Below are 18,111 nucleotides of genomic sequence, written 5' to 3'. Positions count from 1 at the left end.
TGGAACAGGTTTCCCAGAGAAGGTGTGGATGCCCCATCCCTGGAAGTGTTCAAGGCCAGGCTGGATGGAGCTCTGAGTAACCCAGTCTAGTGAAAGGTGCCCCTGCCCACAGGCAGGGAGTTGGAATGAAATGATATTTAAGGTCTCTTCCAACCTAGGCCATTCTGTGATTTTAAGTCTAGCTTTTAAAGTCAGGGGAATAATCCTATAAATGTGTACAAATACTCCAAGGGGGGATGTAAAGTCCCAGTGATAGGGTAAGAGGCAATAGGCACACACGGAAACACAGGAGACATATTTACTGTGAGGGTGACCGAGCCCTGGCACAGGATGTTCAGTGAGGCTGTTGAGTCCATTCTTGGAGCTATTCAAAAGCTCTCCGGACATGGTCCTAGGCAACCAGCTCTTAGTGAACCTGCTTGAGCAGAGGATTTGGACCAAATGTCCTCCAGAGTTCCCTTCCAACCTCAACTATTATGTGACTATGTGATATGCTGAGATTTGCTTAAAAGAGGAAAGACACTCCACTGTATTCCCTTTCTTTTTATTATTCTTATTTCTTCCAAAAATAGCATAACAATATACTTTCAAATGGAATTTGATACAAGAAATCTAACAAAACTAGCTTTGACGCACACAGTTTTCAAGGAAACACTTCAGCACTTCTAAAGTCAGCATTTTTCAGCTAGTTTCATGAGTACTAATTCTAGCAGACAAGGAAGTCTTATCTTCTTAATTTCAGCAGCAGAACCGACTAATTCTACTGCTTCAGTGAAGTGAAGGTTATATGTGTTCTTCTATACAATTAAAAAAAAATGAGTCAGGGAGGAAAGAACATAACCCAATTACAGGGAGAAGGCAATACAACTACAAACTCAATTTGAATACTTAACTCTAATGGAAATGTTCTTTTCTAGGTTTATTATAACTTTTCAAAATACTCACATACCATCAGAATTTCATCATTTCATCTCTACATAAACTATAGTAGCTAACAGCAGCCATCAGCTACTGTTAGCCAAAAACAGAGAGAAAAAACATGAAGTATTCAGGCCTTCTCAGTAACTGGTGGCTACAAGCACTGGGAAGCTGAGCAAACACTGCCCCAGAAATCCCTAATCCAGCTTTGAGACTAACAAGCAGTTAAGATGGTAGTGAGGCACAGTTCTGTCTACTGTTATCACTACATTATATTCCCAAGTAAAATATTTGCCTTTAATTTGGGGATTGTTACCCACATGTACCAGGGTATGTACACACATACACAGCCCTCCCTTCCAGAGTGAACTGCTGTTATCCTCAAATGTTCCACAGGTTCCCCTTCTGGTTCATGATCCACGACATGATCACGTTTCTAATGCCTTAAGGACTGCAATGAGGTCCCCATCACTACCAACATCCTATTGCCAAGCCCACTTGGAATTTTATGAAACAAGAAAGAAATGTATCCTAAGATCTGCCTAGTAAGTTTCAAGAAACATTAAAACTACCAAAAAGTCAGGAGAGTCTTTAATACAATAGAAAATGTTGTAACTTAAAGTAATTTAAGTTCAGCAGCTGTTACCGATTACCACACAGTCATATTTGGAAAAACGAAGCAGAGATTTAAAACATTAGAAATTGAGTACGTTCAGAGCAGTTTTGTACAGAACAAACTCGTTTAATTGTGAAAGCACCATGAAGTGACACTATGTATCAGCAAGCAGGAAAAACAAGAACATCATGTGATTTTACCATGTAAACTACACCGTGAATACCACTAAGGTAGATTTACACTGCAGGCTCGAGCACAGCACGGAGGTACTCAAACTGACTAAGGTATTTTTTGCTCTGCATGCAATGTAGACATACCCTCTATGTCTGAATAAATCTCATTATGAATTAACTAAGCTCTGCAGTACAGTATTTAGGCCCTCATTCTGCACCATCAAAGTCAACACTCTTCTTTCCATCAGCTTCAGAAAGTGCAGGGTCAGGCTTGTAATCACAAACATACGTCTACTAACAAAACATTTGTGTCTAACAAAGTTGTGTCAGTTCAAACACAAGTTTTGAGAGCATGCAGATTGCTTACAAATGCTTAAAAAGACTAGTTCAGAATCTTTCTTATATATACACACACAAGTCCATCTGTCACAGACAGGCAATGTAACTCTGAATCACGAGCTGCTCTAGTTTTTGGTAGTGTCCTGCACACTTCTGATAATTAAAAAATAAAAAATAAAAAAATAGTTGCCACAATGGATTTCTGACCATTCCAACTTGCACATGGATATGATCTCTTCTTGCTGCATCCGGTATGTGAAGTTTCACAGCTGCTTCTCAAATGCAAATACCAAGTAAATACCTAAAAAAGAAAATGCGAGTATTTAAAGTTTCTGCTTCCTTGGCAACTCAATTAAGTTCTCACCACGTTATCAGGTTGATATTCTGTCCAAATGACCTGTTAGCAGATTACTGAAATGATAAAAAATGTTATGGTTTCCCAATGAGTAACTCTAGCATTCAAGTCTAACATACTTGTTTTCACAATAGAGCACAGAATGCACAAAAGCAACATATTTTATGTACTGCAGATAAGGTTAATGCAACACTAATTCAGTATTCAGTTAATGATATTACTGAAATGTGAATGGAATTCATAGAGTACTATGCCATTCTACACATAATTAACATTCACTTGCACATGCAAGTAAGTTAAGACTCCTTCATACACACAGTAATGGACAATTAGGGGTGAAATTATCAACTTCTTTTTTAATTGAAAAGTGAATAAACTCATGACACATATTATTAATTTTGCTTTTAAAATTTTCATGGACAAAGAAGAAATTATAAGTCCAGAACAGTATGATTCTAGTAATGGATATTCGTAAAGTCCACACCAGCACCCTTGGAAAACTCTTACTTGGCACATAATCAATGCCAGCAAGTTGGATGTTCTTGTGCTCCATACCAGACAGACACGTTAAACCAGCTACTTGAGGCCATGAGTCTAATAAACATTTATGGATTTCCACTTTTATTTTAATGGATGAGTTGCCATAGCTACATTGCAAACCTTTCAAGACAAGCCTATCAGACATTCCTCAGCAACAAAGCAAAGTTCCACGCAATGAGCAAGCTATCAGAAGCTCTGTATTCCAAATCTCTCTGGAAAATGAGACTACTTAGGAAACACGGTAACCACTGAACTTCTAAAGGTATAAAAAGCTCCTCTCAATTCGATTAATAGTGTACATAATACTTCTACATTCCTGGAATTAATATCTTCCTTATGATTCACGTCTTTTAAAATTCAATAATAATTTAAAAAAGCAGATTGAAGATTTTTTCATTTGTGAATTAAACAGCATTTTTTGTTTGCTTTCAAATCACTAAAACAATCAGAACAATGGTCTGCAAAAATGCAAATGCTGATTGGCTGCACTTACACAGAATTGAGTAAAAATCTCTCCAGGAATCAATTTTTATCCTTAGAATTGTCAGTCCCTTACAACTGAGTTTTTCTTGAATTCAACATTGGAAAAATACAATATAAAACGTTTTCCATGACCTGTGCTCACATAATTTCAAAATATATTTAATGCCTTTGCAGTGTCTGAGGCACTGAATTTTCTCTTCTCTTTATAAAACATTCAAATACCTCTTCACTATTCATGTTTTAATTGCTTCTTCCTGATATATGTATCACTACAGGAAAAGAGTAAAGCTCTGGTCCCTGTCTTCCCCAAACAGGTTTGTATTATTTTTGGTGAATGTATGTCCCAACTGGAATTTGTTTCCTAGTTGACTGATAATGGTATAATATCCAAGTGTACCATACAGAAGTGTAGTATTTAATCCTCTAACACTAGCAAAATAATTCTTTAACATTGGTATCATTTTTCAACATCCCAAGTAAAGGATAGGTCCGAAACTATTTTAGCCCAAAAGTTTGTGTGTTAGGAGGTATTTAAAAAAAAAACCAACAACAAAATTTTAACTATTTTATGCATTTTCCTCCCAATTTCTTGAGATGTGTGCACTACATAATGTATCCACAGGCATTTGAATTACACAAATAATAACATCTTGTTACATTTAAAATTGGTATTTTCTTCCATAACCAACAGGCTATTTTACACACTTTCCATAGCAGTTATTCAATCAATACTGAGTTTTCAAAAATATTACTTACTTGTTGCTTCCCATTCAGATTTACTCAAGGTTCCCTAGAAGGCGACAAAAAAAGCCATAGTTTCAACAAAAATGAAGAAGCAATAAAACACGGATTTAACTCAGGATAATCAATCTTTTACATTGACTGGCTATTTAGGGACAAGAAGAGCATTACTGTAGACCACAGATACTTACAACTCCAATAACTATGATGGGGATGAATTGGAACACCCCAGACAATGGAACACACCTAAATCACCCAGGTATAGGAAAATGGGCCAACAGTCTGTTGGTCTGGATGCCTCTGCAATGCACAAACATGCATCACCATACATCACCATACATCACCATACATCACCATACATCACCATACATCACCATACATCACCATACATCACCATACATCACCATACATCACCATACATCACCATACATCACCATACATCACCATACATCACCATACATCACCATACATCAGTGTGACCTGACCTGGCTGAAGCTGCTGCTTCCAGCCCAAGATACCCAACACTTGTGCAGAAGTGAAGAAAAGGTCCTGTATCACGGTGCTGCCACCTTCCCCAGGAACACTGCCTGCCTCCACCTAATACTTCCCCACAGCCCAAAGAAACTCTATTTGCAAGATACTATCTCCCAGTCCAACTCAGACATTCTGGAAAAAACAGCCTGCCAGCCAACCTAGGAAATCTACTCCCAGCTCAGTCAACCACACAAAATCAGGGCAAGCCCACAAGTAAAAAGCTACTGCCATTTACCCCACCAATTAAGAAACATCAGGTAAAAACAACAAGCTGGTTTTTTGCTCTGCCCACTCCATCTCCTTCCCACAAGTTCTCACTGGGGACACAATTCAGTCCATATGCTACCCACTCACCAACCCTGACCAAAAAAAAAAAGCATCTGGCAAAAAAAGTCTTTGGTCTGACTTGGCCACTCTCATGTTCTTAAGCCTATTTCTTAAAAGAAGCAGTTTGCTTTTTAAAATTTTTAGATTTCAAATACTGAAAGCAGGGGGGTTTTCCCTCTTGATGTAGGACTTTTATATGTTTTTATATATACAGTAAAAGGACTATATCCTCAAGAATTCAGAGCACAAACAGTGGATGAACCAATGATTAAAAAAAGAAACATCCAAGTGGAAAAACTTCAAGGTGACCAGCCCCATGCTGTATCTGTGACAGTGAAAAGGATGATTTCAAATATGTATGGTGTCATGAACAAAGTTTTCAACTTTCCTATGAGAGGATTGGAACTAAAACTTTAAATCAGTAGTGTGGATATGCAGAAACATAAGAAGATTCTTCAAATTAAGAGCAGTTAGAAAGAAGAAGATGGAGAAATATCCTTTCCCTTTCACAATATTACAAATTTCTTAATAGCTACCAAATTAAGTGAAATTGATTGAGTATAGGATATAGATTAAATTAACTCCTCAATCCTGCAGCTCTACAATTTTTCACATGCAGAGAGACATTCACACTAATTCTATTGCAGTTGAAATGAAGGCACCACACATCCGAAAGGTCAAGACCTCAATTTTAGACACCACTTGCTCTACTGAAGTATGAAGAAACTTACCAATGGTAACTTTGCCTTGCCATCTTTCATGAACTCTTTTGCATGGTCATAATCATCAGGTTTATCAGAAACAAGCCTGGAATCACCAGATGTAGAATATGGCTGGAAAACATAAGAAACATAAGAAAAAACATTAATTGCATAGTAAGATACATTAATCACATCAGTCATGGGTTTGTCACAACACAGTCCAGAACAGAAGTCAGTAATTCTTAAAGAAGATTTTAAATTTAGGTCTCTTCTTTATAGCACCCTAAGGAACCGGTCTGATACTCCCTACTTACCAGGAAATTAGTATACAACTAATTTCAAAACTAAGAAATACTTAGTAAGGATGCCAGTTACAAACAATCTGTATGTAACAATTCAGTCCTCAATTGTAAGTGGCCACTACTTTCAGATAACTCTCACTTTTCTAAGAACATAGATGGTATGTCAAAGGCCGTGTCACCATGCTACTGACAGTGAGTCCACACACAGCACTGGCACTTTCAGAGTCAACAAGGACAGTCAAGTTCACTTGCAGCCCATGTGACTCAATTTAGTAAGTCACCAGATACTTGACTTTGATAGTTTTATGCTGAAGAATTCTACTGTTTGGGGGAAAAGGGAAGCACAGAGAACTGTGAGTAAAACCAAAGCCTCAGAGGTGGCATGGAAAAACTTCTCTGAAGCTGCTAAAGTCATCCAGGATAAGAGCCTGAAGATAAAATATGCAAAAAAATTGGGCAAAACATAAGCTTGGTTACAGTGAAGTACCATTTTCTTCTATGAACACAGCCTGTCTTTTTATTCCTACAAAGATTCCTTTCTGTCTTTTCACTCAATATTCCTTGCACAAAGATAGAGCTTTCAGTCTCTCTTTGCTGAGGAAGAAATGGATTACAGTCACCACTATCTGACACCTGGCATGACTCTTGTGCTTCTGTTTCCTACTTCATAAAAATGAAAACTTTGCCTCAAACTTGAAATATTGTCTTCCAAACCTGAATCACTCTATGGGGTGCTGGTGCCCAGTGATGGCAGCAGGGGCTGCAGAGGTGGCCTCTGTGAGGACACACACAGCTGGTTCCACCAGCTCCAACAGAGCCACCTCAGGGCACAGCTGAGTGAAACTGAGTCTGGGAACAAGCAGTAGGTGAGACAATGGTATGTTTAGGTTTGTCTATGTTTCTCACCTTCCTATTATTTTTTTTTGGCAATAAATTAAATTATTCTTCTCCAAGTTTACTCCGTTTTTGTCTGTGACAGTAATTGCTAAGTAATCTCCTTGAATTTATCTTGACCCACAAGGGTTTTTTTTCCTATTTTCTTCCCCCATCCTGTTGGGAAGAGGGAACAAGAGAGGAGGCTGGTGGGTGTCCAGCAGGCAGTCAAGGTCAACCCACCACAGTCGCACTTTCAGTTCCAGGAATTAAATTCTTTCTATTGGTAGTCCCTAATTATTTGCAAAATGTTCACAACAGGAATTTCCATTATTCCACAAATAATTAACAAGAAGTAAATGCTATTAAAATGAAACAAGTCAACTCCAAATTTACCTCCAAGGCCTGCATCCTCCTTAACAGCATTTTATGCTCCTCGTTCTTGATTTTTTCTTCATAGAATTCCCGAAATGTCATTTTATAGACTAATTTCATACCATGCTTCTTCGCCATTCTGTCAAAATAATAAGTTTAATTAGGGAAGCCTCAAAATTATTGTAGCTTTATTTTCAAAGGAACAATTTTAAGCCACAGTGACATCTTATGGTATTCAGTAGGATTACACTTTTTCTAGAATTTTTTTTTTAGTTAAGACATTTAGATGAAAAAAGCAGCAGTACCACTACAAACTGTACTTTTTTTTTTTTTAATTAGGACAAAAAAAATCTAGGCAGAAGTGATTTACAAACATTTTAATAGAAAAACTACTCTTCTCCCAAAATACAGAACTTCCAGACAGACTACACTCTTTTCCCTGCAGTATCCATCATGTCAGATATTAGGGATATATTTCAAGAACTTATTTCTATTAGATTTAATGCCTTACATCTCAATTATATGTAGACACTGTGGACATGCAACACTGCAGTTATAGCTGTCAGTGACAGATGCTGGTATTTTTCATAGAGAACTACAAATAAAGCGAGAATATACAGGCTTGATGGGAAAGCTTAATATTGTTTCAGCATTCTGAGCTTGAATGGCAGGAAAAGCCCCAGCATGGAAATATTTGTATGCTCAGAGATGAAGAAAAAATAAGTCATAGGAAAAATTCTACAAACATTCAAAGAAAGTTGTAGAAGACAAGAAAGAGGCATCACAATGAAGAGGACACAAAAGAAAGCTTCCTGAAGGACTAAAAAAAACATAGAAAGAAACCCCTCAGGAAGTTAAGTTCAAAGAAGAAAAAGTTGACAGCAGTAAAGGTTTGGTGACAGATCAAACGTATCAGATACAGATGTTCTTGTCTGAGACCTAGTTCAAGTCTTCCCAGTTTCTGACCAGAGCACCCTCAACTGCGTGCAATGGACAGTGGTTGTGGATGGAAATGCAAGAAACCTCTGCATGTGGAACAACAACAAAAAAACCAAAGAACTGAAAAATACAATAAGAAAACCAAAACATTATTTTCTGCAAGTGTTATGCAATAACATATAAACTAAACAAATATTTATTATGTTCCACAGCTGTCATTGTATAATGAATTCAAAACTTAACTTACTCTTCCAGTAATGGAAAGTAAACCAAGAACTCAGGGACATCAACCACTTCCTCCAAGTGGAAATCATACTTGCAGCCAAATAAAGAATAGTCTCCCTTCTTTTCAAATTTTACATTGTACACATTATTCCCAAATGAATTTGTTTCTGAAGCTTCAAGTCTCTTTCTATAAAATGAGATACAAACAAACATTAATTGACCAGTATTTAGCAGGCAGAGAAAACTACACATAAGAGGCCTGAAAGTGTCTCTCCCAGTACTAGAATATTCAATGATCTCTCTAGTTTCCCACCTTCCTTATCTAATAAGGAAATGAAACAATGAAAGAAAGCCACATGCTAGGTTTGAACAGTTTATCATTCCTATACAACACAAGAAGGACTTTATGGACCTAGAAGATTAATCTTTAGCCCAGACAACCTACATGGACAAGACAGGCTTCTTGGAACAACCACAAAACCCTGACAGTTTTTCCCTGGGCTGTAGCCATTTTGCCACTATTTAAGTCACTAAAGAGGGCTGAAGTGTATGAAGACCTGTTCCCTATACCAGAAGAGCCTGGGTGCAAGAGACAAGGATTAGTATTGATTTACCTGTTTGAGTCAGCTCCATGAGTGAGATTTTTTTGACTAGAATCCAAAATTGTTGCAAAAAAATTTTGTTTGCTCAAATGTATTGGAGCACTGCAAGAACAATTAGCACTTAACAAGGCTTCACAGTCTTTTGAAAGACTAATAGAATATAAAAGTACTTACACAAGTTCAAAGCTATTTGGAGTTGTGCCAATGAAATAACCTCCAGGAGAGAGGTTCCCACAAGCATTTTTAAGCATCATGTCAGCCTGCTCATATGTCTCAAATGAGTAATGGTAAACAAATTGACAGCTGCAAATGTCAAAGCGCATATCTGGATCATTATATTTGGAAGACAAGAGATCCTGAAATAGATTTAAAAGAAACAAAAGCTACAGAAACAAGCATGATTCACTTAAATCTTCCAACAAACACACTACGCCCATAATCCTGTTAAATTTTTCCTTTCAGCACTCATTCCTTCACAAGTTAACATGGACAAGATGAAAAAGGTAAGGGTAAGAAAAAGTTCTCTGCTACACAGAAAACCATACACAATATTTAGGAACACCAAGAATACACACAATTTCAAAGTTATCATGTCCTCAAATTATTTGCATGTTGTCAAGTAACACCACTGCACCTAAAAGGCCGAAACCCAAGACAGTTACCTGGTAGTTTCCACAGGTTCTTTACTGTTGAGGGTTTATAACTGGCCACCGTTTAACCAGAAAAAACTACTGTAATAAAATGAATTTTCAGTTTACTAAGTCTCAGAGAATGAGAATTGACCCATTAACCATATATTTGAGAGGAGAAGGAGTTGTTTTAAATATGGTGGTTTGCTCTGACCACCAAGTTGTATTTGTCTGTATTCTCACATACATACATACATGTGTACTAACGCGCTCCTGCCCGCTCCAGAGCAAGTAACTAAAATCTGAAGAACCTGAAGCCCTTGGAATTTGTCAGGTTAAAGCCTGCCAAAGTTTGACCCTGTACTCAGCAGTTCTTTTAAGTCTTCTTGATCAGACTTCTTTTGTACAATACTAGTAGCAACACCATAAACAACACAGCAGCATACAAGTTCTCCCAAGACACAAGAAATGCATTCTGTATTTAAAATATTTCATACTTAACAGTTCTATCCAAGTTCCTCTTCTCTCACACACTTTCCATCCACCCATTCACTCACTCCTAAACTTCACTAGAGTTCATGCCACAGTCAACATTCCTCACATGGCAAGATAAAAACAGACACTTCACGTACCAGTAGCAATTTTATCTGTTCATTTAATCCTCCTCCACATTTTAAGAAAGACTCAAGGAAGTGAGAAACAGAGGTGGGCAGAATTAGAGAGCTCAAAGAATGAGATTTTGCAGGATATACAACATTCATGATAGAGACACAAAGCCAGGGAAATGAACTTTTGTGTGCAAGGATAGACTCTCTCCCCTAACTGTAACTTTGAGCCAAGAGAAATTACATGAACCTGCAACAGACTATTTCTCAGAAGAAGGAAAGACAACCAAGAATTCAGCAAACAACCCTTTCTACAAGGCTGAGAACAGGTTCAGCTTTTCCATAGATATGCTGGAACCAGGTAGGTTCTGCACCTCAGCCTACAATCAGCAGGGTACTCTCAACCTGCATTTCTAGGAAGCAAAAGCAGTTCTGGCTACAAGACCGCCTCCTAAGCCTCAGAAATGCATTCACCATTGCCTCCTGACAGTCTAAGAAACCTGTTCTATCATACAAGTTTTGAAGATACAAGTAACTAAAATGCAGTCAGAAAAATAAAATGGCATAAGCAAAATGTACAAGTCAAATCAGAAAAGGTCCTTTATTTATTCCATTATTTAAAAAAAACATTCACCAAGATAGTTTCCAACATCTCATGCTGCCTCACAGAAACTCCAGAGGTGAGAAGTTGTTGTGTTCCCCTTGTCAAGTAAAAGAGACTGAAATCACCAGATTGATTATCTGAAAAAGACATTCAGGCTTCAAGAATATTACCCTGTACAACAGCAGTAAAACGCATCTAACTACATCTTAAGCAACTTTCCAGTAACTCATATGGCTGATTCTCCTGGTAGTACAATAATCTGATCTTAAACAAATATATGCCAAAATATTATAGCACTACCATCAACTTCCTACACTTACTTAACAAAAGAACGTTAAATCTCCAAAATAATACAAAGCACAGAAACTGTACCTTGGTACTATCTGCTTGTATGAATTCTGCATCAAAAATGTGTTCATTATATCGACACCGGGCTTTCATTTCTTCATATCGGTGCTTGCACTGCTGCACAGAAATGTCAGCAATATCTGTGTATGAAAAGATAATTAAAAAAAAAAAAGAGGTGTATAAACTGCTCTCCAGACAAGAAAAGTGGAATGATTATTGGAACACAGAAGGTACAATATGGCAGGGATAAAAAACTGATCTTCAGTTTTGTTAAAACAGTTCAGGTACCAGGGATTCTCATTCTTACTGTTCTTACAAATATAAAAGATATTGAAATGCAATTATTTTTGATATGTTACATCATGAGAAATTTTTTTAAATTCTAAAACTGTTCCTTTCTCAGGCAGCGAGCTTCTGACAATATGCAATGAATTTACATAAGAATTTTTTAAGTAAATGAATTAACCGTATTTGAATACTGCCCATTGAAAAATGCAAGAAAGTACTGCAAAATGTAGAATACCCAGAATAATTCCCACTTATGGGAATTTTATGGATTTTTAGTATCTAATTAAATATGAAGTTAAGTAATACTTCCTCTGATTATCCGTGGGATACTTTTTGGGAAAAAGGAAGATGGTATCTTCCTGTAAATATCTAAGCAAATTATTCAAATGAGATTTTTTTATTTAGCTTTCAGTTCTTTCCCCTTTCTTAGTCTGAAAATTTTAACACCCAAGACCACTTTTTGTCACAATATTGTGGGGTTTATTTGTTTTTTAAATTCTGTGTGTGTTTTCAGAACAGTTAAAAATACTACAAGAGATCAGATGTGGGAGATAAGACATAAAATACAAAATGTCAACGTTTTCCTGAGTGCCACATTTTGCCTAAGACAACCTATGGCAGTTCTGTGTTTCTTTAGTGATACTAATTAATATTTAGGAGTTGAGCTGAAAGCTAAATACACAGAAAACCAATGATTCTTGTATTTCTGCTGGCAATCAAGCCAATGTCTTCAGGTTAAAACACAAAATAAGATTTTTTGACAAAAGATGTTCATTGCATTCTAGGGCATAGTGGAAAAAAAAAATAAAATACTGGAGATGCACTTTGTCTTCCCATAAAACAGTGATGTACTTTCACTAGAAAGTTATGTCTTCTTACCAGTACAAACAAGTTTTTTAATTCTGCCTTTTTTCCATTTCAGTAAGTCTCCACCTTTGCCACATCCTAGATCCAGAACAGTTATATCATTCTTTTTCTGTCGTACCCGGTCTATAAATTCACCTAGAAAAATAAAAAGAGGAAACATATATACACATCTCTGTACTTCACTTGTATTGCACATAGAAGCCTAAAGGACCGAAAGGGTTTGAGAATTTTAAAACACCTCAGACCTTACTTTGCCTGTAAGTCTTGTTAACATTTAAGTCTAGACTTAAATGTCTAGAATGATGAAAGGAACCACAAACTTTTAAAACTATGGAGAAGATAATGAATATTTTCTGTGCTTAATGTGCTCTGTGTGTAACGTGACTGAAGCTCTGAACTGTTTCCCTGGTTGAGGCAAAACTGCACATGGCTAAACAACCACCCTGTGAATGTGTAGGGAAACAGGGTTCCCTTTCATTACAATTACAATGAAGGCAGCTGTTATTTGAAAGTATGAGAAAACCTTTTGCAGAAGAGTAAAAGCCAATTAAATGCATCAGCCACAACAACATCTCTTCCTGGTCACTCTACAAAAACAAATTTTCCACTGACTCTCCCAGGCCTTGCAATAACACTACCTATTTGCTCACCGCCTTTTTACCCTACATATACCAGTTTCATTTTCTCTTCTGTCTCCACTCTGTCTAGATTCCCTCTGCTCTGACTGATGTTGGCATATTATGTAAAACATATCAGCATGCTAGCAACTTTTCTTCACAGTAAGAGACATGAAATATGTTTTGATACAACTGCTATAAAGCCACACTGCTGAAATTCCCTGTGACAGAAAGGCTTCAACACAGGCTTCAGGAACAGCTTTATATAAATCTAAATATTGCTTCTAACTGCTCTGATACAACACAACAAAAAGCAGCATGCTGAGACAAATGGTGCCAACATCTCCTGGCACAGATCCCTCTTCGTGAACCTGTGTTGCTGTGCCGATAATTCTTTCCTTTGTTGGCAGATATCTGATGGTTTTGTTTTCTCACTTAGGAATTAATCTGTGGGACAGCGGATTTTGCCTTCTAATGAAAACCTGCTGATTTTTAAAGAATTGCATCCTCTAGTTTTTTATCTCTTAAACCACTGACTATGGGTGACAGAGAAAATATTTATGTGTTTAAGTTTCCTGCAGAACTGTTTAACCAAGACCAGAGCCCAGACTGCTTTGGGAAAATGCCTAATGAATTATTTGAGCTAGACTTAAATAATAAGAACAGCTCAATCTAAGAACAGCTCGATTCTTTATGATGTAAAGCTGTACTTTTCTCTGCAAAAGTGTCACAAAGAACAGTTTCCAGTATGAACTTTTTCTGCTTTTTAAGTCAGTTGATCTTTAAAACTTTACCATATGTTTGGCACTCCAACAATATAAAACACTATCACAGAGATTCAAATTAAATATAAACACTTCACTGCAGTTGAAAAACTTACTACGCATTATGAGACTGTCAATCAAGTAGGGAAACAAAAAAAATTACATTTTGATACAAAAATTGGTTACATTTTACTCAATCGCCTTGACTGACCTAAGTGATGAATCAAAGAAGCTTACCAATGAGGACACTCTTCGTCCAATTATTAAAGTTTCGGAGGTAGAATATGCGAGACTGGCTACGTTTTTCCAATCCAACTTCTTGAAGTTCATTATAATGTGCAGCTACAGCTTGCCCGTGGCCTATCTCAGACTGCAGAAATGACAGGAAGGAAGAGACTCAAGCAGTGAATTCTCTTTATTACTTTTTCATTTAATCAAAAGACACACATGTTCAAGAATTTAAGAAAGCAAACAAGCAATACTATGAGGAGCACCATCATTATAAAGAGATTTCCCATATGTCTCCTGATGCTCATGTCCTTTAAAAATATAATCCCTTTTTCAGTTCATTCAAGTAATTTCTAAGGGATGATACCCAGCATCTTTCCCTCAGAGAAATACTTTCAGTTCTCTAATACTCTCACTGCTCTCAAAGAATCAGTTTCACTTCCCTTAAGCCTGGGACTGAAGAAAAGGATGTTCCTTCTCCAGGAACTTGAAGACTCTTCAAAGAGCTTGTTTCAGAAATTCAGTGTTTTCATTGACAAAAGTGTATAAACTGCCAATTTAATCAAAATGCCAACTAGCCAATGCTGCATAAAGCCCCAAGTGGATGGACCCCACTGCCAGAGCTTTAAGCAGACCATGTTAAGGGAATGAGGAATCACTTACCAATATATTCTATCTCATGCTTTACAATTAGCTACAGAAATGTCTTTGATTTAGCCTTAACTTTAAATACTCCAAGAGATTTCTGTCCCATGTTACAAAGAGAAGCAATCTACACACAGATATTATGCTCCCAACATTTCTTCACCTTGAAAATGATCTTCGACTATATACATGAAATGAAAATAAATTATAAATAAAGTAACAGAACACAGAGAACTAACACAAATTCAGTGAGGCACAAAAGCATTTGAAATAACAGTACAAACCAGAATGAAGGATTCTCATTTAAAACAAAAAAACATGCTACAAAGCCCAGACAGTACAAATCCATACAACCATCAAAAGCATTCCCCAGAGTTGACTACAAAAGCCAATTTCCCAGGATCTTACTATTCAAATAGCTGTTCCTCAAGGGAAAAGAAGGTTTGACTGACTTTAAGGTAACAAGTGAATTCTTCAGTGTTTCATATACATTTGCTAACCTTCAGAACGAATACAGATGTAGTTGTCTGGAATCTCCATGACCCCATCATCTGTTTATTACCAAACCAGGCTGACTGATACTAACAAATATTTTGACCACTTCTATTCTTTTTTAGGGTAAGCAGAGATGGCTCTCTGAATGGCAACTGAGTGTGACATAAGCTAGAACGGCTTAGACAAGTGTGGGGGACATACTCATACAAACCATTAACATCTCAGTGGCAAATAGCCATCAGCAACAACACCTAGATGCTGCCAGATATGTTCAATCACTTCTCTCCACCCTTAAGTTACACAAAAACAATGTACTTCTTGTTCATCTAAACCTTATCCCACATTGTTAAAAAGATGAAAGGGTTCATAATGTTTCTACCACAGCGAAGGGCACCCTTTATTTTACCGGACTGCTTAGCCATAAATTAACATCCTGGGAAAATTCTGGACAGAGAAACAAAATTTTAGGTCAAAGACATTTTCAAACTACACTTAAACATCCCAAAAGGTCAAAATTAGACTGGATATTAAAGCATTGGTTTCTACAAGCTCATACATAATAAGCGACAGCATCGTATAAAACATTACCGTTTTCACCCTCCCAATTAAAAGGGCATATATTTTCTGCTACTTTTGTGGTCTTAAAAATCTTAAATCTTTCAGTACTTCACTTTCTAAACAAATTAGACTTAAGTTATATCACAGAGGGTGCAGTTTGCAGAGTTTTGTAAACTATACAATATCTTACCGATGAAATGAAAGGACAAAATTATCTTATGGAAGAACCTCCCAAGCACAGCTTAACTGCTCTAACACACAGCTTAACAACATACACGAGATCTGAGTTCAAGATACAGGACTTGGACTAATGCCAGTAAACCCTACACTACCAGACTGCTACCACACAAATGATGGAAGGACAGTCTTAGAATTAGACTAAGCATGTACTGCGACTAACATTCTGATTACCAGCCCTCTTTCTCTTCTGTGAAGACAACATAATTTGTGCACCTGTTATTTTGCTAGGAAGCCACCCACATATTTTGATATTTGGTGTTTCGTGCTGGTTCACATATGCTTAGCATAAATATTTTCAGTCTTTTCTTGAGCTAAGGCTTTGAAAAAAAGGATTTGAAAACAACTCAAAATAAATGATACTCACTATTTTCTTCGGAGGTTCATCTGCAGAATCTAAATTCTTCCTCTTTGCTCTACTGTCGTGATCACCATGACCAACTTCTTTTTCATTTGCAGCAGGCTGCACTGTACCTGAGGTGGAACTGTCACCTTCACCCCCATGCCCAAGACCCAAATCTGACTCTGAAGTACCAGGTGTTTTTTCCACTTCTTCAACCAAACTCTTCTCTACTTCATGTTCTTCTGTCTTGGTTATATCAGCCATTTTTGGCTGGTTAGTCTCCTTGTCCACTGATCAGAATGGAAATCTATAGAAGGGAAAGAAACAAAACACCAAAGATTTTCAGTGTTGAATTTCACTTACTGATGGTTACAATCGTGACTTTAAAACGTAACACTGGCATTACAAAAGCATAACATGCTTTTGCCCTAGACAACATATAGACTTCAAATTTGACTAGTTATTTCATAAAGACAGCACAATTAAATACTCAGAATTTCAAAGTACTCTTATAAGATCAAATTAAGATATATCTTTACTCTTCATGTTTGAGCCTTTCCTAAGTATCTTTCCTAAGTATATGGTTCAACTGCAACATGTTATTGGTTTTGAGACTGTAAACTCCCTCTTTCCCTCCCTGTAAAAGGTAACCTACAAATCACTTTTTGTTTAGAAACACAAGTTCTTTCAAATTAATAAATTCATTATTTAACCTGATATGCTTTAAAATGGAGGTCCTCAAGATGTTTTTTTACTAGCAAGTTTTCATATCAGTTGTGGATTTTCCAGTTTGTCAACAATACCCACTATGCTCCAAGCCAACCTGGAATATTCAGTTGCAACTGCATTCCCACATCTCTATTTCACAAATACCCACACAGCCCGTAGGGCTGCAAACCACTGCCACAAAGCTCATTTGGTCTGTGGCACATCCTAGCCTTCTTTACACTGGTTCTTCTTTCACCAGTTCTTATTTACACCATCATCAGGACGCGGGGCATCTACTTTGTAGTAAGACACAGGAGGGGGCAACTTGGCAACTCCTTAACAAAAATTTGGCAAATCCATAACAAAAACCATGCACAGTCCACCGTATCCAGGCTCGCCTCTTACTGCCAGAACACATCCATTAAGGGGGCCACTACATAGAGACACCAGAGCAGCTCTCCTCAAAACAGATGGCCTCAGAGTGCAACTTGTAGAAACAATCTCTCCACTACGCCGCAGCACCTGACTCAGTCTCCAAAGCAGCAGCAGCACACCCTTCCTTATGCTCACGCGGCTATTCCAAGCAGATGGTCTGATGGGCTAAATTGTGAAACGATCCGACTTTCACAACCAAGCGCCCAGGGAGAGCAGAAGCTCCTTCGCAGGAACAGCCGGAGAGCTCAAAATGCCTGGAGCGTGGGGAAGGGGGGGAGAGGGGAGGGGGAGAAAAGTGGGCGAACGGGTCCGCCGGCCTCGGGACGCGCCCCCTCCTTCCCCTCCCTCCCTCCCTCCCTTCGCCCGTTAGGCGGCCGGGAGCCCTCGGGGCCTCCTCGCCCGTTAACGGCGGCGCCGACGCTTCCCTGCGCCCGCCCGGCCCCGCTCACCCCGCCCGCCCCGGGGCACCGCCGCGGGTCCGCCCGGGGGCAGGCAGGGAGGGAGGGAGGGAGCGACGGAGGGAGGCCCGGCACTCACCCGTCCCAGCGCTCCGCCATGCCTGTTTGAGGAAGTGACGAGCGTCACGTCCGGGGGATGGAGCGGGGGAAGGGATGAAAGGAAGGAGTGGGAAAACAGGGCTCTGCGCGCGCGCAGTGTACCCTGGGGAACCCGTGAGGGGCGGCTGAGGGAGCTGGGG

General features: G+C 38.2%; 1 protein-coding gene across 3 annotated transcripts; it reads right to left on the bottom strand.

Annotated features, from left to right (window-relative positions):
* Positions 1-528: 528 nt before the first annotated feature.
* On the bottom strand, positions 529-18,067 carry RNMT (RNA guanine-7 methyltransferase). 3 transcript variants are annotated; one of them, XM_032691811.1, is made up of 11 exons: positions 17,502-17,800; positions 16,296-16,578; positions 14,003-14,135; positions 12,397-12,519; positions 11,254-11,369; positions 9,218-9,399; positions 8,464-8,628; positions 7,299-7,416; positions 5,758-5,859; positions 4,181-4,214; positions 529-2,347 (listed from the first exon to the last, which is right to left on the bottom strand). In XM_032691811.1, exons 2-11 carry the CDS (start codon positions 16,533-16,535, stop codon positions 2,310-2,312), a joined length of 1,251 nt encoding a protein of 416 aa, XP_032547702.1. In that variant the 5' UTR covers positions 16,536-16,578; positions 17,502-17,800; the 3' UTR covers positions 529-2,309. The 3 variants fall into 3 exon arrangements, with proteins under 3 accessions (XP_032547702.1, XP_032547717.1, XP_032547709.1); XM_032691826.1 differs by having other exon boundaries at positions 17,534-17,800; XM_032691818.1 differs by lacking the exon at positions 17,502-17,800 and adding an exon at positions 17,952-18,067 and having other exon boundaries at positions 1,492-2,347.
* Positions 18,068-18,111: the final 44 nt, after the last annotated feature.

This window comes from Chiroxiphia lanceolata, chromosome 1 (assembly GCF_009829145.1).
Source record: "Chiroxiphia lanceolata isolate bChiLan1 chromosome 1, bChiLan1.pri, whole genome shotgun sequence".
Lineage (NCBI taxonomy): Eukaryota > Metazoa > Chordata > Aves > Passeriformes > Pipridae > Chiroxiphia > Chiroxiphia lanceolata.
Note: the sequence above shows the minus strand (reverse complement) of the source record. Positions and strands in the feature narration are given on the sequence as shown.